This window comes from Amaranthus tricolor, chromosome 6, assembly GCF_026212465.1.
Source record: "Amaranthus tricolor cultivar Red isolate AtriRed21 chromosome 6, ASM2621246v1, whole genome shotgun sequence".
Classification (NCBI taxonomy): Eukaryota; Viridiplantae; Streptophyta; class Magnoliopsida; order Caryophyllales; family Amaranthaceae; genus Amaranthus; species Amaranthus tricolor.
In genome coordinates this window covers 21,287,194-21,311,397 of record NC_080052.1, presented here as the reverse complement: position 1 = coordinate 21,311,397, position 24,204 = coordinate 21,287,194, and the positions used below count along the sequence as shown (strand labels likewise).

The 24,204-nt window shown below is 34.1% G+C and overlaps 2 protein-coding genes across 2 annotated transcripts in view; one reads left to right on the top strand and one right to left on the bottom strand.

The window, feature by feature from the left end:
- Window positions 1–3,476: 3,476 nt before the first annotated feature.
- On the bottom strand, window positions 3,477–4,524 carry LOC130814719 (phosphoribosylaminoimidazole carboxylase-like). Its single transcript, XM_057680879.1, has 2 exons — window positions 4,089–4,524; window positions 3,477–3,993 (listed from the first exon to the last, which is right to left on the bottom strand). Exons 1-2 carry the CDS (start codon window positions 4,155–4,157, stop codon window positions 3,838–3,840), a joined length of 225 nt encoding a protein of 74 aa, XP_057536862.1. The 5' UTR covers window positions 4,158–4,524; the 3' UTR covers window positions 3,477–3,837.
- Window positions 4,525–5,508: 984 nt separating this feature from the next.
- The window catches only part of LOC130815674 (K(+) efflux antiporter 4-like), a 39,918-nt gene continuing 21,222 nt past the window's right edge, over window positions 5,509–24,204 (top strand). Inside the window, exons 1-14 of the mRNA XM_057682161.1 lie at window positions 5,509–5,517; window positions 5,685–5,759; window positions 6,180–6,251; window positions 6,336–6,419; window positions 8,113–8,201; window positions 9,100–9,196; window positions 9,281–9,328; window positions 10,223–10,318; window positions 10,515–10,703; window positions 10,809–10,886; window positions 11,107–11,151; window positions 11,270–11,359; window positions 22,338–22,400; window positions 22,496–22,634. Coding sequence (XP_057538144.1) covers window positions 5,509–5,517; window positions 5,685–5,759; window positions 6,180–6,251; window positions 6,336–6,419; window positions 8,113–8,201; window positions 9,100–9,196; window positions 9,281–9,328; window positions 10,223–10,318; window positions 10,515–10,703; window positions 10,809–10,886; window positions 11,107–11,151; window positions 11,270–11,359; window positions 22,338–22,400; window positions 22,496–22,634 — 1,174 coding nt within the window. The remainder of the gene's footprint in view (window positions 5,518–5,684; window positions 5,760–6,179; window positions 6,252–6,335; window positions 6,420–8,112; window positions 8,202–9,099; window positions 9,197–9,280; window positions 9,329–10,222; window positions 10,319–10,514; window positions 10,704–10,808; window positions 10,887–11,106; window positions 11,152–11,269; window positions 11,360–22,337; window positions 22,401–22,495; window positions 22,635–24,204) is intronic.

Here is a 24,204-nt window from a genome sequence, read left to right as displayed (position 1 = left end):
TGTTAGAGTAATCGAAAACTCACGTTGAATGGGTGATAGCGATTACTTTGGTATTTAGTTTGGTATGGCAAAGTAGTTAAGGGAACTTATTAGTTCTACTCATAACTTGTATAGGTTCCTAGTTCATAAGAGGAAAGTAGAACTTAATTGGGTGATTTTTGTAACTCTTGGTTGTGCAGTGACGCTCACAGGTACGTACATGCAGTAATTAATTATCATACTCGTTGTTTCAAGTATTATCCATATTTCATGATTATATGCATTGCATTAGAATTAAAGAACACCAGAAAGTGAACTATGATAGCGTATAGTCATAATAGTGATATAGGCAAGTAGAATGAAAATATTAGAAGACTATGAGAACAGATTTCTAAATAGTAGAGAACACATCATGGTTGTGTGTGGTATCGAAGTGATTTCCTACTTATTGAGCCTTGATGTATGATTAGTTGGCGTGACTTAACTGGATTATGTCCGGTTGATTTAATAGTCCCCTAGGTGAGGTTCGACGGGACCACCGTAAGGGGGGTATGAGCATGCTTGGGTCATTGGGCGCCGGGAGGCCGATAACGCCCCTTGACTGAGGTGTTACCATGCGGGCCTTGCAAACCCCAATATGGTGGCCTATTCACTGGTTTAGTAACTCAGTGTGTTAGTTTTCCCGAAGGTAGGATCCGAGAGGGTCAGCTGGAGGGGGCATGAGCTCATACTTTGCCAATGGGCGCCGGGAGGCCGATAACGCCCTTGGCCGTGTCACTATGCCATGAATAGAGAAAAGATCCATCACCCTTGAATATACTTCGAGAGATTAGTAGTTTGAAAGAGAAAATTATGAGGAAATAGAGGTGTTTAGACAGATGAGTAGACTCGCTATTGTCATACTATATCGTTGTCTATAGTTTTGTTCAATGACTCTAATTGTTATAAGTTCATTAATTACTGACGTGTACGTGTTTGTTGTTGTTGCTCATGACTCTTTATGATGTTCCTGCTATGACACATTTGACTATGGTCATTATGTTGAGCAGTAGGAGGATCATAACTTGGCATGACAGGTATAGGAGCTACTTTTGCTTTGCATTGGGGAAAAGAGCGGAGTACGATCGTAACAGTTGTGTATAAATTTTCTAAATGCTTTTAGCTTCTGTAAACTTGTAAAGTTTTCTTTTGGGGTTGTAAAATTTCTTTTGTATGGAGCCATGTGACTCCTTGTATGATCCATAGATCCGCTGCGTAGTTTTGGATATACAGCAGGGAGAATACTCCTTTAGTATCCGTCAGATCGATGCGTTGACACTGGAACCACGATTCTCGTTAGAGTTGATGATTTGTGAAGCCGACGATGATTCATTCCGTCGTGACGTATTCTTTTGAAAGGCGTTATAGGCCTTAGATTAGTTTAATCATGTTAATCAATTATAAATATATATATATTCTCGACACATCCTTAGTTTTCAACAAAGATGCTACCAAAATTTCCACTTACTCACCCTTTTAAATTAATCTTTAGCGTTTATATAAATTATGTTCCCTTTTCTTTTTATGTAACACCCGAATTTCCTCCCTTCCTTCACGACTTCTGGTTTTCGTGTAAGGGGTTGGAAATTCAGGGGCGTTACAACAGCAGGTATCAACTTGAAAAGTAAAGGCGTCGTCACCTGAAATAACAAAGTATGAGCGCAAAAAATAAAACTCTAAAAAGCACACCAAGCATTAGATCACCCAATTCACATTAATCCATAACCTTGGCTTCAGCCAACAAATATGCAAACTTACCAAACTCAGAGCTGTTGTGCCAAGCAACAGTAAATAAACTTTTCCCTGCAAGAGAGAATTTCATCATTATGTTAAGCAAGAGGAATTAGAAACTTATGGGGAGAAGAAAGCGTAAAGGTATAACCAATTCATCCACCATTCCTGAGACACAGGAGAGCTAGTGAACAGAATGGTCTTAATAATCATATATTTCGCAAGTCGAAGTCATTAGCAATAAAAAATCAGTTTCCAAGGAAGGAACAGAAGATAGAAAACAGACAATGGAATCTTCTTGGGAAGATTGTTGGTGTTTTGGGAGGTGGGCAGCTTGGCCGTATGTTATGTAAAGCTGCATCAGAAATGGCAATTAAAGTTGCTATTTTAGATCCTTCAGAGAACTGCCCTGCTAGTTCTTTATCACATTATCATATGGTTGGGAGTTTTGATGATAGTGCCATTGTTGAGGAATTTGCAAAGAGGTTGGTTTTATCTTTTAGTGTTCTTATCGCACTCCCCCTCTTTATGCAGTTTACTTTCCATCTTTAATGGCCTATATGTCTTTTTATTGGTTAGATGTGATGTTTTGACTGTGGAGATTGAGCATGTTGATGTTGCTACACTTGATAAGCTTGAACGGCAAGGAGTTGAATGCCAACCCAAAGCTTCTACTATTAGGATAATTCAGGTATTGTATTTTATGTTTAGCATAAGCTTATTCTATTGTGTTAATTAGATTTTGGATTATTGAAGTTCAAATTGGCATTTGTTTATTCGATTTTTTTCGACTGGAACTACAAATTCTGGGTTTTATGAGAGCTACACTGAATAATCATTAGGGGTTAGCAAAAGACAGACAGTAATTAGATTTAATGAAAACAATGGTAAGAATACCAATAAAGAAAAACAAATGATAGCTATGGGAACTGAGATCAACTTAAGGCATTAGAATTCACATCAGTTTATGGAAGTTTTTTGTTTTTATTTTTTAAAATGATGTCAAATAGCTATTGTTATTCCTTGATGAATCTGTCAAACCTTATTCATATTTGAATCGGTCTCCTAGATTTTCAGATTAGTGGCATTCGCTATACCTAGAGTTTGTTGATTCTATACTAGGCCATCATGCTTCTATTGCATGATCTTTAGGGTTCCAATAATAATTAACAAGCTGCTAGCTCAATAGATTTCAAGCTCATCATTACAGAAAACCATATACATCTTAAAGAACATCAAAACAAATTAGAATCTGTCAATTCAGATGATAATTAACTTAGTTTTATAGCAATTAGTCAATCAAAAATAAACTCAATTAATTATTTTTATCTCTTACTGCTTTATTGTCATTTCTGAAGGTGTTAAGTAATAAAATGATCCTTGTTGTTTTCCATCTAGTTTAATATGACTTCAGTTACTAATAACCAGTTCAGATCTGTGAGCTGTTGAGTTGGTAATTGGCAATGTTTGCTAGACTATTGATGGTTAACTTTCATTAATATTTATGTCGGTTTCTTTTGTTGGCACCAATACTCCATTTTTTTTAGTAATTACTAAAAATAGTTTACATTAAAATAGACTAGTCCCTAGCTATTATCTTCTCCTCCAGTGAGAAGTATAGATGTTGATTCAAAGGTGTGAGATGCGCTGCTTTGTTTTGAAGCATAATGCTTAGTTGTAAGGATTAAAGTATTCCACTATGTTGGCGAAGGTTTGTGATTGTGGACTATGTGAAGAATGAAGACATGTCGATTATAAAAGGATGTAGAGCACTATGTGAAGAATGAAGACATGTCGATTATGCAGTTTACTTTCCATCTTTAATGGCCTATATGTCTTTTTATTGGTTAGATGTGATGTTTTGACTGTGGAGATTGAGCATGTTGATGTTGCTACACTTGATAAGCTTGAACGACAAGGAGTTGAATGCCAACCCAAAGCTTCTACTATCAGGATAATTCAGGTGACACACAGAACATCACTAAACTACCAAACGCATTCTGAATGTTATCGATTAGTGCTTCAACTCTTTAATGATGACTCTTCATAAACAACCATAGAGTCAGGTAGAAATTCAACAGTCCAGAGCTAGATACTGAACATACCAGTGACTGCTGAAGGAATATCTTCGTCAGACTTAGCAACAGCATTGCCACGCCCATCATAGGCAAGCCTTTTGCTTTTGATCATCAATGGATAACCATACAACTCTCCAGCCCTCTTAGCACTTTCAAAATTATGTATCTGAAATGGATATATTTCAACATGATCTGGAAGGAAACAACAAAAGGGGCTTCCAGAAATGTAGAATGACTGATCAATCAAAAAATAATGCATACCTCCCTAAACTCGGGCAAAGGGATCCCACTTTTGAAAAAGTGCAACTTCTGGAGATATTTATCCTGCATTATGTACAATACAGATAAATAGTTACTACCAAAAATCTCACTTCTAATTTAGAACTTAAAAATGAACCAGAAAGTGCCCCTGTGATAGTGCTCTACATCCTTTTATAATCGACATGTCTTCATTCTTCACATAGTCCACAATCACAAACCTTCGCCAACATGGTGGAATACTTTAATCCTTACAACTAATCATTATGCTTCAAAACAAAGCTGCCGCATCTCACACCTTTGAATCAACATCTATACTTCTCACTGGAGGAAAAGATAATAGCTAGGGACTAGTCTATTTTAATGTAAACTATTTTTAGTAATTACTAAAAAAATTGTAGTATTGGTGCCAACAAAACTAACCGACATAAATATTAATGAAAGTTAACCATCAATAGTCTAGCAAACATTGCCAATTACCAACTCAACAGCTCACAGATTTGAACTGGTTATTTGGGTTATTTGAGTTCTAGTATCAAATTGAGTATTTGATATTCTGAAATTTCAGTTCATAAACTGAACTTTCTGTTTGGCTATTTTGGGGATGGTTCTGATTGTTTTTGGGTTCTTATGTCTTCTTGAGAATTGTAGAACTTTAAGTCGCGGTCGTGTGGGCACTTGAATCACCCCGAGATGAGTTCGTATGAGGAAATTATGTCCAAAATACTAGTAGACTGTCATAAAGATGACAATGAGGTTCCGTTTTGTTCTGTCCGAATTGTGTTGCTGTTTTTGAAATAGTTAAAGTCGTTTTGGGATTTTGGTGTCTTCATGAGATTTGTAGAGCTTCGAGTCGCGATCACGTGGACACTTGAATCGCTCCAAAATGAGTTTATATGAGAGAGTTAGGTTCAAAGTAGTGAAATACTAGCAGGCTGTCTTGAAAATCCATAATGAACCTTTTGTTTTGGCTATTTTGGAATCGTTCTAATTGTTACTGGGTTTTAGTGTCTTAATAAGAATAGTAGAGCTCTGAGTAATGGTCGCGTAGCCACTTAAATCGTCTGATTTGGTTTCCGTATGAGTGAGTTATGTCTATTTTAGTAATGATATGTCCTGAAATGGTACTAATACGAGATTTATAAAGTGGAACTAGAAGCTATGAAATAAATTGGGTAATTAATTCAAGTGTTGAGGTTGGATTCATTTGGGTTCTCTTTGTGTTCTAATTCATGTGGTATATTGGTGAAATATCAAGTATTTTGATATTCATGATTGAATTAGGAGCTTCTTGTGGAAATCATTAATGGTGGGATGAGATATTGGTTGTGTGGTTGAATAGTTTGATATTCTTGAAGGGATTATCAAATTCTTTGAGGATTTTGCGACTGTACATGTTAAGTTTAATTAAAAATTATAAAGAATGCTGAAGGTGAGTATCTTTACAAAATATGTAAACAAGTTAGAGGGCGATTTCCATTAATGGTGGGATGAAACATTTCCATCATTCGTGTTGAATTTTATTATTATATTGCCATATAAAAAGTCAAAGCAAAAGTATTGTCATTCTCAACAGTTACAGGACCCCATAAATTGCAGGTCATCACTGGTTATCTATTGGCAGGATCTATTATTGGACCTGGGGGCTTCAGTTTCGTAACTGAAATGGTGCAGGTATGCATATTGAAGATCCTATTTGCAACAAAATAAAAGTTGTATATTGGTTTGTTTCCTTATCTCTATGGAATATATATATTATTTGTATATATAGCTATGTTATGCCATGGAAGAAGGTAGCGGAGGGGTGAGGTAAAATCAGAATGCGTAACACTTGAATCTCCTCCTGTAGGGGTTGGAAATTCAGGGGTGTTATGGTATGTATTATTTATGATCAGGGTTCTTCTGGTTTTTTTACCAAAATTTAAGTCTCAGAATGTTTTCCCATGTAACCTTTGATTGACATAATTGTGAGTCACATTTTATAACTTAAAGGAACATTTTATGATGGATAGAAATTATTGTTTTTTTTCTTGTCTCACTGTGCAATGTGGCACGTCTAATTTTAACGTGCATGCTATTGTTTTGTTTCTGCAGGTTGAGACAGTGGCTCAATTTGGTGTAATTTTTCTCTTATTTGCTCTGGGCTTGGAGTTCTCTGCAGCCAAGGTATAAATTAACTTTCTGTTGGTTGTTTTCATCTAAACTTCAATGTGATCATTCTCTGACTAGTCTCATATATAAAAACGACAGTTGCGCGTGGTTCGGGCTGTGGCTATTTTGGGGGGCGTATCCCTAATTTTCCTGTTCATGTTTCTCCGTGGAGTAACTGCATCTGTATGTCTTTTCTATCCTTACATTTGAATTCTGCTATCTTTAGTTTGGGCCTTACCGCATCTCCAAAGGTCTTAAGTGTAATGCTGTGTTGTGGATTATTAACCCTATAGATTCATCATTCAGAGTAGCGAACACCTTGGATTTTACTTGCACTACTATTTTATCACCTAGGTCTTACATAGAGATTTTCATAGAACGTACCCTTTGATTTTGTCTGCTAATATTTTTCCCACTTTTGGTGGTGAAGCTTTAGATTTGTGGATGATTGATGGTCAGATTATGTACCTTTTTTTACATTGTCACCTAGTATTAAAAGTAGGCTACATGATTATATATTTTCATACTGCATTTGGTAAATTTTGATTGCCGGTGATTCTCACCATCATATATAGTTAGAGAAGAAAATTTTGCTATATTACTTTTTATAATAAGGTGGGTTGTGCATGTGTTTTCAGGATGCTTTCTATTATATTTGTCTTTTTAAAGAAGGCATTTTCTTTTCTTTCTGGTTGTGTTGAGATGCTATTAATCTCTCATTAGAATCATATCTTATGGGATGAATCATACTTTGGATTTTTCTGAACTGAACAAGTAACATTTTCCGTGATAATATATGCTTTAACCAGTTATATTTAAGAAATCATTTGTTGTTGACTTGTTGTATAACTTGTGTTTGCAATATATCATTTGTTTCCCTCTTGTTTTTACTTGCTAAAGCTGTGGCCTGTGTGTTAGCTTATAGGAGTTTTATGTAGAGTTTTTGAGATCTAGAATCCAGTCGTATTATTAGGTTATTTGGTGGGAATAATGAGAAGTCATGGCGTAAAATATTTTGGTTAGGGAGGAGTGCTCTTATCCGCCAACTCCTTAGGAAATTACCTTTCAATTGATAACCTTTGTATTAATGTAGTTTTCTTATTGGATCATGGTGTTGTGACTTGTAGGGCAACTTCCTTTTTAGGATCTAATTTACAAGACATGTACCCTTCTTTTTATAAATATACTCTCTTCGTGACTGTCTCATATTTATGTCCCATAACCATTTCCTTTTTTCGAGTCACTTTCTTTGGCACATAAAGCATCATTTTCTCCCTCTACATTCCGAGATTTTCTATCTCAACTTTCAGCTCAATTCATTTTTCACTTTATAAAATATTCTTTATTTCTGTCCATTTTAAATGGAAAGATAAATGCAGGATAGAGAAAGTTATTTTATCTCAAGAAGGATCAGAAAGCATCAATATATATGCAAGCTTTATGCAGGTTCACCCTTATTTACCTTTCTTGACTGCCTTCCAATTGTGCCCTGGTTCTCTCCTAACCAAATTAATGGTGGACACGTATTATCTTGTATTAATACACTTCAAGTTGTGTATCTGTGTTACCTGTTGTGTGATTTGCATATACCTTCTTAAGAGGGGAGGCCTTGTGAATGGTTTTTTAATGAAGCTGCTTTATGTTATTACAGTTATGTGGTGCTAAAACTTCTGAAGGCGTTTTTGTTGGCTTATTCCTGTCAATGTCATCTACAGCTATGTTTTGATTTAGGAAGCTGCTTGTCAATGTACTTTGATTTAGGAAGGGATGGGACCGGGGGACAATGGGGATTTTTTGTTTTTAGTCAACTAATATCACTTAAAATTTTTATCATGCAGTCTTGTGCTTCTAATAATTAATTTTTCTATGATGCTAGGACTGTACTGTGGGTTTGCTCTTTGCTTTCTTACCAGTACTTGGTGGTACCTCCGTTGTTCTTCAGGGTGTTATTTCCATGTCAAAATCGTAAGTATGTTTTACATGGTCGCTTGATGAAATTCTATATTCGTTCATGATTTGGTGGTAATCACTTTATATTCAATGGATGTTTATGAGGCAATTTTGATGTCTCGGCATGATGCCATCAACATATTATATAGGGAATAAGGAAGTAGTTGTAGTAGATTGATGGTTTGTGATGGTGAAGATCTAAATTCCATATTCCTCTTTCTGAGTTTTGCTCATTTTTTTGGTATAGCATATCACCTTTTTTATTTATATGATTGTCGAATCATCAATTTGCGTCTATGAAGCATTTAGATGTTCTGCTTTTTATGACCTCTCAAATCAGACTTGAAATTATGAAGTCCCTCATCCTCAAAAGATTAGCTGCCCACCAATCGAATGGGTAACTGCTTGGAAATTGCTATGTCATATGATTGATTGCGCATTAGTGGTACATTCATTTTTATACCATTCCTGGTTTCCTACTTTCCTATTAGCTGCTTGATTGAAAACCCCTTTTACAATCCTCCAATTGAGTGCAACTTAGGAACTCAAGCATTCCTACACCATTATGGGCTACCGCAAGTTCTTTTGCTTCTTGTTTTTCATTATACCACCCTGCCTTAGGTTATCATTGTTTTCTGTTAGTTAAGAAGACCTTTTAGTATGGTTGACGACTCTTATAATGCCTAATTAAGTTCATGTATTGAGTCTAGAATAATTACAAGTTATGGTTTGGTGAAAGGCGAAACGTTGTGACTCTTTAATGATCACAATCAAATGATGTTCGTCATTTGCATACTCTATTTCATTTAATGTCTGGGTGCTACTGAGAGATTGGGGCCGTATAAAGATTTTCAAATCCATCTTAGATTAATGGTAATTTTCTTATTGTTTAATTGATATTATGTGTTTCCAGGTTACTCACTTTGATCTCCTTCTTGTCCATTTTGTGGATATTGACTCGAACTCTTGTACCACGGTTCCTTAAGTTGATGATAAGTCTTTCCTCTCAAGTAAGCAATTCAGTATCTAATCAATGTAGTTTTTGATTGGATCTTTCTTTATGTCCTCATTTGATTGTATTATTACGTGTGCAGACAAATGATCAACTGGCATACGTGGCTTTCTGCTTGCTTGTGGCCTGGGTTAGCCTCAGTTTCCCTATAATGAGTGCTAAATTTGATATTGCAATCGTATTTTTGTGCTTTCTGGTTGAATTTATTGTTTTTTTGGTTCTTTTCTCCTTGTTGGAACTGTCAAAGTTGAAAAGAATTGCACTTATACCCCAAAAGTTTTTGGGGCATATAGATAGGAAAAACTACCTGGTTAATTTAATTTTTCAAAAGTCTAAGGGTGGTTCTAGTATTGTGAAAAATATCATGGAATCATCATATTATGAAGGTTTTGAGCTTACCGTGCCCAAAATATAGGCCACAAAACCATCCACATTTACCATGAAAACTACGGTTACCGCGACCATGATCGAAATCACTTTGCACTGACTTCAATATGGTAAAGAATTTAAACGATGATGACTGCAGTCAAAAGTGACTATTTGTAGAACTTCTAATGAAAAGGCCAAGTTTTATGATCTTCATCCCACAATCTCATGGTCTTCCGTCACGCTTTCCATGGGAATTTCGGGATGTAAAATCATTAATTTATGATCAACATCAATATATTATAATGAATCCTTTTCAATTGATAAAATTGTCAAACTTTTCTATGTTTTTTTGTGACATTGACCTCAAATACGTTTTTTTTTTTTATCAATTTTAGTTTTAAAAATTTTCTTTCAAAAAATAATCTGTAAGCAATGAAAACATTCGGATAAATAAAGAGCTGAAAAGTTGGCTGACCTCTGAGTTTGTTGACTTGACGGTTTCATCTTTAAGTTCATGAATTAGTACTCCATTGTTGTATCTTGATTAACATAATGCCATCTTTTTACTTTTTGCTGTGATTTGTATGTAGATGCTCCATGATGCGAGTTTTTAACCAGTTTTATCTATTTTTTGACTTGGGTTTTGTCTTATCAGTGTAGCGATAAGCTTGGTCTAAGTCTTGAACTTGGATCCTTTGCTGCTGGAGTTATGATTTCAACTACTGATCTTGCTCAGCATACACTTGAACAGGCAAGATTTTTGGATTATATGATATTGCTTCTATGCCTAAAGATGAGCTCGAAACTCCTTTCTTCCATAAAATTGTGCTGGTTAATTTTTAAGTGGTGTATGACTGACAACTTCTTTAGTGCCTCTGTACTTGATTTATTTTGAGAATACTTTATGTTTAGAATCTTACTTTATATATGGTATGCATACTTTGCAGATTGAGCCTATACGAAACTTCTTTGCTGCTCTTTTTCTCGCAAGCATTGGGATGCTGATTCATGTTCATTTTCTCTGGAATCATGTTGATATCTTGCTGGCAGCTGTCATATTAGTGATTATCATAAAAACTATCGTGGTTGCTATAGTAGTCAAAGCATTTGGTTACAATAACAAAACTTCGCTTCTTGTAAGATTTCCTTATGTACTTTGGATTTCAGGATATTGCAAATCATTTTTTTAAATGATATCGATTTGGCTTAAAATAAAAGTAATTTTTAACTTTTGGTAACAGGTTGGGATGTCCTTGGCGCAAATTGGAGAATTTGCTTTTGTTCTTCTTAGCCGTGCTTCTAATTTGCATCTTGTTGGGGTTAGCGCATGTTTTCTATCTTCTGTTCCTTCCTTGGAAACTGATTTTTTATTGCTAATGACTTCGACTTGCGAAATATATGATTATTAAGACCATTCTGTTCACTAGCTCTCCTGTGTCTCAGGAATGGTGGATGAACTGGTTATACCTTTACGCTTTCTTCTCCCCTTAAGTTTCTAATTCCTCTTGCTTAACATAATGATGAAATTCTCTCTTGCAGGGAAAAGTTTATTTACTGTTGCTTGGCACAACAGCTCTGAGTTTGGTAAGTTTGCATATTTGTTGGCTGAAGCCAAGGTTATGGATTAATGTGAATTGGGTGATCTACTGCTTGATGTGCTTTTTAGAGTTTTATTTTTTGCGCTCATACTTTGTTATTTCAGGTGACGACGCCTTTACTTTTCAAGTTGATACCTGCTGTTGTTCATCTTGGAGTGTTGTTACGATGGTTTACTCCAGACAGCTCTAGTGAGGTAAATAATCTTCCCATGCAATACCTTATTATTCAGTATGCTGTGTGCATCGAGCCAGCTATTTGTTTCAGATGTTATTGCTTTTCTTTTAAATCAAGTATTTGAGGTTACTTGTGTATGGCTTATCCTCCCAGATTGGATTCAAAGGTGATGTAATTCATTTTATTTTTGTTGTTTCTAAATTTCACTCCCAATTGGAATCTTCAGTTTAGTGGAATCTCTGATGCAACTATAGGAATGAATATTAATTGTATAATCTGAGTACGTATTGTCTTTGAGTGATCCACAAAACATAATCTGAAGAATGATTTCCATAAATCAGCTTAAAATTCTGTGATTTTTGTACTTGGTAATCTCCAATTCCAAATTTCCAATGGTGTTCCAATTTTGTGGGTGTTGTTTGTTTTGTCTAACGAAGTAATTTACTTTGTGATTGCCTTCAAATTTACAATTGTAGAGAAGTTTTACTTGGTGAAGATAGATATTAAACGATTTCCATTCAGTTGAAAGCGTGCCTTTCGAAAATAAGATTTTGTGTTTAAATTGATTTACTTTAAAATTGTAACTTTTAAAACAAGTAGGGTGATGCTTTGAATAAAATTAATCATACATTAGGGTAACTAAAATTGTGGCTAATTTAATATTCAAATGTTAATTATAACCTCTAAAATGACGTATTAAACATTTAGAAAGTTCTGTAAAATTTCGTCAAGATGTAATTAGTTTATTGTCTTAAAAAAATCATATTAAAATTTAAGTGATTATTTTAAAGTTATAAGTGATAATGTTCATACTATAAAAGTAATCATTTAATATTATAACTAGTCACTTTAAGATTAGAAGTTATCACTTTATAATATTATATAAGACGTGATCAATATAATACAGTAAATGACCAATTGAAGGTTATAATTTGTCGTTTTAAGATTTCTCCAAAGTTATAAGTGACCATTTTAAGACTGTAAGTGTACATTGAACCAGCACAAATGCAATTGGCTTACCGTAAAACCGCTTCATTTGAAAATTTATGTTAAACATTAAATAAGAAAATTTGAATGAATTAAGCAAAAAAAATTATAAAAAAATCATAAAATAAACAACGCTTGAACTTATTTTCCAAAGTAAGCACATTTTTTCTAGAATTGAGGTTTGGATTGTTTGCTGTTGGTAACAACAAACAAAGACTTTGGTTTTTTTCACCAAGCCTTTGTAGTTAACAACGAACAAAGGAAACCTGGTCAAATAAGGTTGAACCTTTGTATGCTGTTAGTAACAGCATACAAAGGTTTGACCAAGAAAAATCTTTGTTCACTGTTAATAACAATGAACAAAGTACTTGGCTTTTTTGACCAGCCCTCTTTATTCGCTCTTAGTAACAACGAACAACCCAAACCTCAACTTTGGGAAAAAAAAAGTGCTTACTTTGGGAATTATTTAGAAACATTGCTTATTTTAAAATTTATATATATATTTTTTTGCTTAAACACTTCAAATAAATATTGAACTAAATATATCCATTAATATAATTGAGTTGTTTAGGTCAAATAGTATTATGTTATAATGAAATGTCTTAAATGAAAATTTGTGACATTTTTTAGAGAAAAATCCATCCTTATAGTGGCGCCAAATGTATAGAACCTAAAAAAATTCCTCATTAAGAGGCGAGTAAGTGTAGGAAATAAAAATTAAAAAAAATAAAATATTTAAAACTAATATTTATTTGTTATTTAGGAAATTAAAATTTTTTATTTTTTTCTAATATTGAAGATAGTAAGTTTATTTTGTTTTCTATTATTTAAATTTAAGTTAATATTTCGTTTTCTTATTTACAGTCTTAATCTTTTGTATAAACGAAATAATACTTCTTATTTATATTTAATACAAATTAAATATTCAAACATAACACCCTAGTCCATAATTTATTATTCCGCGATATTAATTTGTTGAAGAAGAGAACCCGGTTCTGGCCAGTGGCCACCAAATTATAAAGTGAGGCGCAAAATTTATTCGATTTCTGATTTCAGTGTATTGTCTCCTTCAATGCTTCAGCAGCAATCCGTTATTCTTTGCTCACAACCATCAACAAGAATGTTCCTTCATTCTCCTCTGGAACCTTCTTTTCTTCTTTAGGGCTTTCCATGGAGTCCAACAATTTTTCTTATTCGTCTTCTCTTGCTTTCAAGTTTCAGAACAGTAAAAGACGCCATTATTACTCTTGTAAAGCTTCGACTCAACTTCCTAATTCATCCACCAATTCTTTTACTGCAACCAAACAACGTTTAAGCACGATAAGAATTTCGCCCTCTTATGAATCGAGGTCCTAAATAACACACACAAAATGGTCACGTATTAGAATGTGTTTACAAATTTAATCCACTCCATACTACTAAGATATTACTAAGACTTGATAATTTTAAATGTTTTCATCCAATTTCCAAAGATTTCAAATTTAATTTCTGACCAGAAAGTTTATTGGCCATTTCGGACAGTTTAGAAAATTCAAATGAAAAATCTGACTTCACCACTGCGTCCGGAATGCATCAATTACTTTAGGTACCAAATTTCATAATTTCTAACATCCAATTACTAATTTTAATTATTTCAAGCGTTTAACGAGTTTTTCTTTTTTTTTTTAACACATCGGATACATAAACCAATAACGGAAACGACTAACGTTTTCCGAATCGGCACCAATACCGACATCAGCTGCTGTCCGGAACTCCCATTACGTTATTATTGTTGCTATTATTATTTTATATATATTCATTACACAAAAACCACATCATCAAAGCATAAGAGTCATCAAAATAAAAAGAATAGGTCCATCCATAAGATCTTCAACAGACTTAAAACTCCACAAATTATGATAATTAAATTAAATAATTAATTCTCTTAACAAATTAAAATTTTATAGAGAATCATAAAACAAAAATCATCCTTCTTGAATCAAGACATATATATATATATATATATATATAAATACACAATCCTTCAAGCAAATCCAATTTTGCTAAAGGATTTATAACTCTTAGATGACTATATTACTTGATCCATACCATTTAAATTCCTACTAACAAATTGTAATTTAGTTAGAGAAATGTAAATCATAAAAGAAATTTATTTAAATATCAATATTAACTTAATTCTTTTAACAAATTAAACTTTGCTAAAGAATATAAATTAGAAACATAACTCAATCCTTTTAACAAAATTGAAGTTTATTAAAGGATTAGTAGAGAAAATTATATATAAAAGAAAATATATTCAATCCTCCTAAAAGTCATAGGATATCATCATACATAAAATATATTTCACGTTAGAAATCTTATGAGTAAAATTTATAAATAACAATTCAACTAAACTTACCCTTTGAACAAAAGATTGGATTGAACAACAAAGTTTTTTTTTTTTTTTTTTTGAGAATGCCGAAAACAAAAAAGGAGCAGAGGAGAAGAAATTTTTTCTTAATTTTTTTATGTTCAAGAGATGATTAAAATGATGATTAAGGATGCTTGAAATGCTTGAGAATTAATAAGGAATTAAGGACCCATCTTAATTATGCCTAATACACAATTATGAGAGGAGTTACAAAACTCCTCCCATACTTCCCCACAACCGGCTGCCTTCTCAAATTCCCCTTATACACACACACACACACACACACACACATATATATATATATATATATATATATATATATATATATATATATATATATATATATATATATATATATATATATATATATATATATATATATATATATATATATATATATATATATATATATATATATATATATATATATATACTTTGTTAATAATTATTCTATTTATTATAAGAATGTTAAATCGGAAAAAGAACCCTACGCGATAACAACGTACGCAATAAAACTTGTTACCGTTAGAATTAAACCTACTTTATTATTTATAATTAACTATATAAAGTAGTATAATTTGATATTACTTATTTATTTTATTTTGTTATACTTTATTTTATTATATTTTACTTATTTCTAAACCCGATAAATTACGGGGTGTTACAACAACAAAACTTTATATACCAAACATATTTATTGAAAACTCATTAAAAACAATAACGTAATAACAGTTTAAAATGTGGGAATATAATGGACCGTCAGGAAGTAGGCTTGATCTAAATCCTGAGAATACGGGTGATCGTCATCACCGAAAATTCAGTTCTTGCAAGAACGAAACGGGATCGGGGGCTCGAGACCGATCTGAATAACCATTACCTATTATCAAGCTATAGGATTTCACAACAATCCAGATATAAATATCCGTTGCCAATTCCCAAAAAAGGACATTTTTTAATGTCGAACATTTCAATATAAAACAAAACAAGAATTCACTAAATTTTCTTTTTGAAATCACAATCATTACTTAAGAAATAAATCAATTCATCATCATTTAAAATACCAAGCAATTCATATGTTCTCAAATTTTATACTTCAACCAAACACTCATATTATTCAAATAAGATCCATAACCCAACATTACCAATCCATAAAAGAAAAATAATAACCCTAAATTAATCTCAATTATCTAATAAATAACCTTAAACCTCCAATTTATTTTATACTTCCTAATCCCACATAATAAATTCCATTTTAGTACCAGAACAGGACACTTGTTAGTAATTTGGTCATAACTCTCTCATACGAACTCATTTTGGGGTGATTCAAGTGCCCACACGACCATGACTCGAAGCTCTACAAATCTCACGAAGACACCAGAACCCAAAAACAATCAAAACTATCCCAAAATAGCCAAAACAGAAGGTTCAGTATTGATTTTCATGACAGCCTGCTGGTATGTCACTGTTTTGAACATAACTCTCATACGAACTCGTCTTGGGGCGATTCAAGTGCCTACGTGATCGCGACTGGAAGCTCTACAAATATCAAGAAGACACGAGAACCCAGAAATGACTAGAAAAGGCTCTAAATCAGTCAAGAATAGTAAGGTCAGAATCTGATTTTTAAGAACTCTAAATGAACTTTACTCTTAAAGTTTGAAGATGAATCAAAACTCCCAATCGCAACCACTAATCAAATACTACCACATGAATTAGAACTCAAAGAGAACCCAAAACTTAATAAGAAACTCAATGTGATACTAGAAACCTAATTTGATATCATAATCAAATTAATCATAATCATAAATCAAATGAATTTGCAATATAAAATCAATTACTCAAATTAAACTTTAAAGCTTTACTAATTTATACTTGAATAAAATAGTTTATGGATTACCTTGATGAGCAAATCCCTCAATAGAGATTTAAAATCCAACTTCAAACACAAAGGGGATGGAGATGGTGATAGTACTAGATGTATTTTCCTTCCTAAAGATGTCCCTATGAAGGTTGAAAGAATAGGTGAAAGTTGTGGAAGAGATAAAGGTAGAGAATAGAGAAGATAAGGGAGGGGTTTATGAGTCTTCCTTTTGAAAGAATGAAGAGGAAGGATTTGAACATATGTTGGGGATGGGTTTTCACGTGAAAGCTTATGAAAAGCTTTATTTTTTTTATATTTTTTTTTTAGTTTACGAAATACATTTGACTAAAATAAATATCGTAGGTAAAATTTTACTTTTAAAATGACAAATTCATTTTACTTATTAAAATAATAAATTTTTAACAGAGACGTTTTATAACTGTTTCAACAATACACAATCATTCGGACACGTATGAATCTTCTAGTACTCTAAGCCGAAAGGACACATGAGCTTTTTGGCATAATACATTGACTTTTGAAGTTCATTCCCTCAGGAAGCATCTCACCTAACGCTTCTAATAACATTGTGAAACTAGCGTCATTCCAATTGAACTTTGACTTAATGTTGAAAATTGTCAACACTGTTGTTAGTTTGGTGAACTTTCTACATCCAGTGTACAAAGGTCTTTGAGAAGCCTCTGTCAACAAGTCAAAAACACGAGGACGTTTTTCTAACTCATCCTCGACTCCCTCTATCATCTCATCAACACGATCCACATCCTCATCGACATTCTCATCATCTGTCTCATACCCATCAACACGATTTACTACATCCTCATTGACATCGACCACATTATTGACATCTTCAGCAACACTTTTTTCTTTGTAAACTCCCTCCTCACCGTGCCAAACCCAATCAACGGGGAAAAGCTAGTCCTATACGACTCTATCTCCGAATACTCGTTGTCGGGAGTACTAGTCGCAGAAAGAGAAAAGAAGCAACTCCCAATATACTATGTGAGCCATGCATTCCGAGGCTCAGAGGGAAACTATAGCGAAGTAGAGAAGGTCTTATTTGCAATCGTGATGACAAGCAGGAAATTGAAAGCATACTTCCAATCCCACCAGATCATTGTCCGGACCAGCCAACCTTTGAAAAAGATTCTGGAAGGGAAAAACAAATCGAGTCGCGTCACTGATTGGGCTAATCAACTTGCAGATTTCGACATTGAATATGAGCCGCGGACAGCAATCAAAGCCCAAGCCCTGGCTGACTTCATTGCCGAGAGCACTATCCCTCATCATCCTTAACCTAATCAAGAATGGAGATTGTATGTAGATGAGTCCTCAACGCAATCAGCAAGCGGAGCCGGGCTTCTGATTGTATCTTCCGCCGGGGTCCGTATGGAAAGAGCGGGCAGATTCGAGTTCGCGGCCTCCAATAATGAACCAGAGTACGAGGCATTACTCATGGGGCTCAAAATCTGCTATGAAGCCGGGGCTAAAGTATTATCCACTTTCTCCGACTCCTAACTAATAGTCGAACAAGTGAATGGGGAATTCGAAGCCAAGGATGATAGCATGAAGATGTACTTGCAGCAAGTAAGAGAATTTGTCAAGAAATTCAACAAATTCACATTGGTCCACATTCCAAGATCCTAAAATGCACAAGCAGATTCCCTGACAAAACTCGCCAGCTCAGCTAAAACATCCACGGCTCGCGATATTATCTGGGAAGTACTTCCTAACCCCAACATCAACCTCATGGTTAACACCATTGATAGATCAGAAACGTGGATGGAGCCATACATCAAATATTTGCAAAATCAGACGCTCCCCCAAGATGAAAATCAGGCAAAAGCGCTTCAAAAGAAGGCTAGATGGTTCGAGCTCCACGAAGGCACGCTCTATAAAAAATCATATACCCATCCCCTTTTAAAGTGTGTTTCTCCTGAAGAAGGAAACTACATCCTTCGCGAAATACACGAAGGCGGATGCGGAATACATCAGGGTGTACGAATTGTCATCGGCAAAGTTCTCAGAAGCGGATATTATTGGCCCTCGCTCAGGGGTGACGCGAAAGCACTGATCAAACGATGTCCCACTTGCCAATATCATTCAAAGATAGGAAGAAAGCCATCGAACTACTTGTCAGCCATTCAAGCTGTTCTGCCTTTCGATAAATGGGGTATAGATCTTCTCGGTCCCTTCCCTCCGGCAAAGGGACAACGCAAATTCATTATCGTGGCCATTGATTACTTTACCAAGTATGTGAAAGCTGAGGTCCTCAGCTCCATCACAGATAAGCAAGTCTGTCAGTTCATATGGCGGAACATCATAACAAGATACGGCATTCCACGTGTAATCGTTACAGACAATGGAAGGCAGTTTGTCAGCAAAAACACAATAGCATACTGCGACAGGTTCAACATTCAAATCCGATTCAGTTCAGTATCTCGACCTCAAACCAACGGCCAAGTCGAGTCAGCAAACAAGGAAATTCTGAATGGCATCAAAAAGAAAATAGAAGGAGCCAAAGGTACTTGGGATGAAGAACTACTCGGCATTCTATGGGCAAGTCGAACAACCACCAAAGAGGCAACAGGACATACCTGTAACAACCCGACTTACCGTTGACTGGGTAAGCAGGGTCATTACTGGGTTCGTTTCCCAAGAAACTGAAATCACACTGCCGAAACTCAAGCAAAGGGGTCACAAGCTCTTCAACGTGACTAACTCAGCTAAATCCCAAAGCCAACATCTAACTAATACACAAGATAATCATACAATTCTCTACAAGTCCAAAATAACCAACACAACCAAATCTAATACACATTGATCCAAAATTCCTAATACAAATCTATAATTCTTAAGTACTCAGCTCAATTAACATCCTTGGAAACTCTATTCACCTCCGCTAATCCATTATTCCCGACTGGTTCCGATCTGTAGACAAGCTAAAAGATGGAAACAACAGAGGATCAGATTAAACGGAATGAGAAGTAACAATCCAAAACAACAAAACACAGTAATTGAAATCATAGGTTTAAAAGCAACACCAGTTCCCTAGATCTATGTGCGCACAGAGAGTCTAATTGAGAGGAACATCTATAGCTCTAAGGCTTATGTCACTCTCGGGTGAAGCTAGTCAATATTTCAATGACAATTCGCTTCAAAACAGGGAGCAGGGAACAATGTTCCTCAACTCCATCAATGACCAGCTCGCAAGCCCGATCCATTGACCATATCATAATATCAGCATAAGCATTCACAACAACATTTGTCTCAACAATTTCCAATTCAAAAGAACTTTGATAAAACTGTTTTACACCAAAAAGTAGTCTGGCTAGACCCTTTAAGGGACTGTTACTACTCACCAGCAAGACGCTTCAAAGAGCCGTGATCAATTTGCAGCTATCAACTAGAAAGGTTACTCGATGACGTCGCCTCCTGAAGCATAACAAACATAACATCACAAAAAAGCGTTCGATACTACAAACTAGGATCAAATAGCTTAGAAGGTGTTCTCTTCAACTTATTTTTTTGACTTATTACTTATTCTTTTTGGAATCAGATCAGATCAGAACTATTCAGATCAGACCAGACCAGATCAAACCAGATCAGACCAGACCAGATCAGATAAGACCAGACCAGACCAGATCAGATCAGATCAAACCATACCATTATTATTATTATTATTATTATTATTATTATTATTATTATTATTATTATTATTATTATTATTATTATCATTATCATTATTATTATTATTATTATTATTATTATTATTATTATTATTATTATTAATAAGACATAATAATAAATAATAATAATAATAATAATAATAATAATAATAATAATAATAATAATAATAATAATAATAATAATAATGATAATGATAATAATAATAATAATAATAATAATAATAATAATAATAATAATAATAATAATAATAATAATAATAGTAAAAATAAATAATAATAATCATTATAACTATTCTGATCAGATCAGAAAGTTTCAAATCAGACCAGACCAGATCAGACTAGATCAGACCAGACCAGATCAGACCAGATCAGACCAGATCAGATCAGACCAGATCAGATCAGATCAGATCAGAAAGATTCAGATCAGATCAGACTGAATCAAACCAGATCAGATCAGACCTTAGTAAATTCAGATCAGATCCAATCAGATCAGACGAAGAGAACAGGTCCTTATTGTATCTCCTCCTAAGACCGTATCTTAGTCATCGATTATATTCTAACATTTCTAATCATACAAGGATTGTGCACTCCAAGCTTAAACACTCTACATGTCCTCAAAATATTATAATCGCCCTCTAACTTGTTTACATATTTTGTAAAGATACTCACCTTCAGCATTCTTTATAATTTTTAATTAAACTTAACATGTACAGTCTCAAAATCCTCAAAGAATCTGATAATCCCTTCAAGAATATCAAACTATTCAACCACACAACCAATATTTCATCCCACCATTAATGATTTCCGCAAGAAGCTCCTAATTCAATCATGAATATCAAAATACTTGATATTTCACCAATATACCACATGAATTAGAACACAAAGAGAACCCAAATAAATCCAACCTCAACACTTGAATTAATTACCCAATTTATTTCATAGCTTCTAGTTCCACTTTATAAATCTCGTATTAGTACCATTTCAGGACATATCATTACTAAAATAGACATAACTCACTCATACGGAAACCAAATCAGACGATTTAAGTGGCTACGCGACCATTACTCAGAGCTCTACTATTCTTATTAAGACACTAAAACCCAGTAACAATTAGAACGATTCCAAAATAGCCAAAACAGAAGGTTCATTATGGATTTTCAAGACAGCCTGCTAGTATTTCACTACTTTGAACATAACTCTCTCATATAAACTCATTTTGGAGCGATTCAAGTGTCCACGTGATCGCGACTCGAAGTTCTACAAATCTCATGAAGACACCAAAATCCCAAAACGACTTTAACTATTTCAAAAACAGCAACACAATTCGGACAGAACAAAACGGAACCTCATTGTCGATCTTTATGACAGTCTACTAGTATTTTGGACATAACTTCCTCATACGAACTCATCTCGGGGTGATTCAAGTGCCCACACGACCGCGACTTAAAGTTCTACAATTCTTAAGAAGACATAAGAACCCAAAAACAATCAGAACCATCCCCAAAATAGCCAAACAGAAAGTTCATTTATGAACTGAAATTTCAGAATATCAAATACTCAATTTGATACTAGAACTCAAATAACCCAAATAACCAGTTCAAATCTGTGAGCTGTTGAGTTGGTAATTGGCAATGTTTGCTAGACTATTGATGGTTAACTTTCATTAATATTTATGTCGGTTAGTTTTGTTGGCACCAATACTACATTTTTTTTAGTAATTACTAAAAATAGTTTACATTAAAATAGACTAGTCCCTAGCTATTATCTTTTCCTCCAGTGAGAAGTATAGATGTTGATTCAAAGGTGTGAGATGCGGCAGCTTTGTTTTGAAGCATAATGATTAGTTGTAAGGATTAAAGTATTCCACTATGTTGGCGAAGGTTTGTGATTGTGGACTATGTGAAGAATGAAGACATGTCGATTATAAAAGGATGTAGAGCACTATCACAGGGGCACTTTCTGGTTCATTTTTAAGTTCTAAATTAGAAGTGAGATTTTTGGTAGTAACTATTTATCTGTATTGTACATAATGCAGGATAAATATCTCCAGAAGTTGCACTTTTTCAAAAGTGGGATCCCTTTGCCCGAGTTTAGGGAGGTATGCATTATTTTTTGATTGATCAGTCATTCTACATTTCTGGAAGCCCCTTTTGTTGTTTCCTTCCAGATCATGTTGAAATATATCCATTTCAGATACATAATTTTGAAAGTGCTAAGAGGGCTGGAGAGTTGTATGGTTATCCATTGATGATCAAAAGCAAAAGGCTTGCCTATGATGGGCGTGGCAATGCTGTTGCTAAGTCTGACGAAGATATTCCTTCAGCAGTCACTGGTATGTTCAGTATCTAGCTCTGGACTGTTGAATTTCTACCTGACTCTATGGTTGTTTATGAAGAGTCATCATTAAAGAGTTGAAGCACTAATCGATAACATTCAGAATGCGTTTGGTAGTTTAGTGATGTTCTGTGTGTCACCTGAATTATCCTGATAGTAGAAGCTTTGGGTTGGCATTCAACTCCTTGTCGTTCAAGCTTATCAAGTGTAGCAACATCAACATGCTCAATCTCCACAGTCAAAACATCACATCTAACCAATAAAAAGACATATAGGCCATTAAAGATGGAAAGTAAACTGCATAATCGACATGTCTTCATTCTTCACATAGTGCTCTACATCCTTTTATAATCGACATGTCTTCATTCTTCACATAGTCCACAATCACAAACCTTCGCCAACATAGTGGAATACTTTAATCCTTACAACTAAGCATTATGCTTCAAAACAAAGCAGCCGCATCTCACACCTTTGAATCAACATCTATACTTCTCACTGGAGGAAAAGATAATAGCTAGGGACTAGTCTATTTTAATGTAAACTATTTTTAGTAATTACTAAAAAAAATGGAGTATTGGTGCCAACAAAAGAAACCGACATAAATATTAATGAAAGTTAACCATCAATAGTCTAGCAAACATTGCCAATTACCAACTCAACAGCTCACAGATCTGAACTGGTTATTAGTAACTGAAGTCATATTAAACTAGCTGGAAGACAACAAGGATCATTTTATTACTTAACACCTTCAGAAATGACAATAAAGCAGTAAGAGATAAAAATAATTAATTGAGTTTATTTTTGATTGACTAATTGCTATAAAACTAAGTTAATTATCATCTGAATTGACAGATTCTAATTTGTTTTGATGTTCTTTAAGATGTATATGGTTTTCTGTAATGATGAGCTTGAAATCTATTGAGCTAGCAGCTTGTTAATTATTATTGGAACCCTAAAGATCATGCAATAGAAGCATGATGGCCTAGTATAGAATCAACAAACTCTAGGTATAGCGAACGCCACTAATCTGAAAATCTAGGAGACCGATTCAAATATGAATAAGGTTTGACAGATTCATCAAGGAATAACAATAGCTATTTGACATCATTTTAAAAAATAAAAACAAAAAACTTCCATAAACTGATGTGAATTCTAATGCCTTAAGTTGATCTCAGTTCCCATAGCTATCATTTGTTTTTCTTTATTGGTATTCTTACCATTGTTTTCATTAAATCTAATTACTGTCTGTCTTTTGCTAACCCCTAATGATTATTCAGTGTAGCTCTCATAAAACCCAGAATTTGTAGTTCCAGTCGAAAAAAATCGAATAAACAAATGCCAATTTGAACTTCAATAATCCAAAATCTAATTAACACAAATAGAATAAGCTTATGCTAAACATAAAATACAATACCTGAATTATCCTAATAGTAAACTCCTTGCATTCAACTCCTTGCCGTTCAAGCTTATCAAGTGTAGCAACATCAACATGCTCAATCTCCACAGTCAAAACATCACATCTAACCAATACAAAGACATATAGGCCATTAAAGATGGAAAGTAAACTG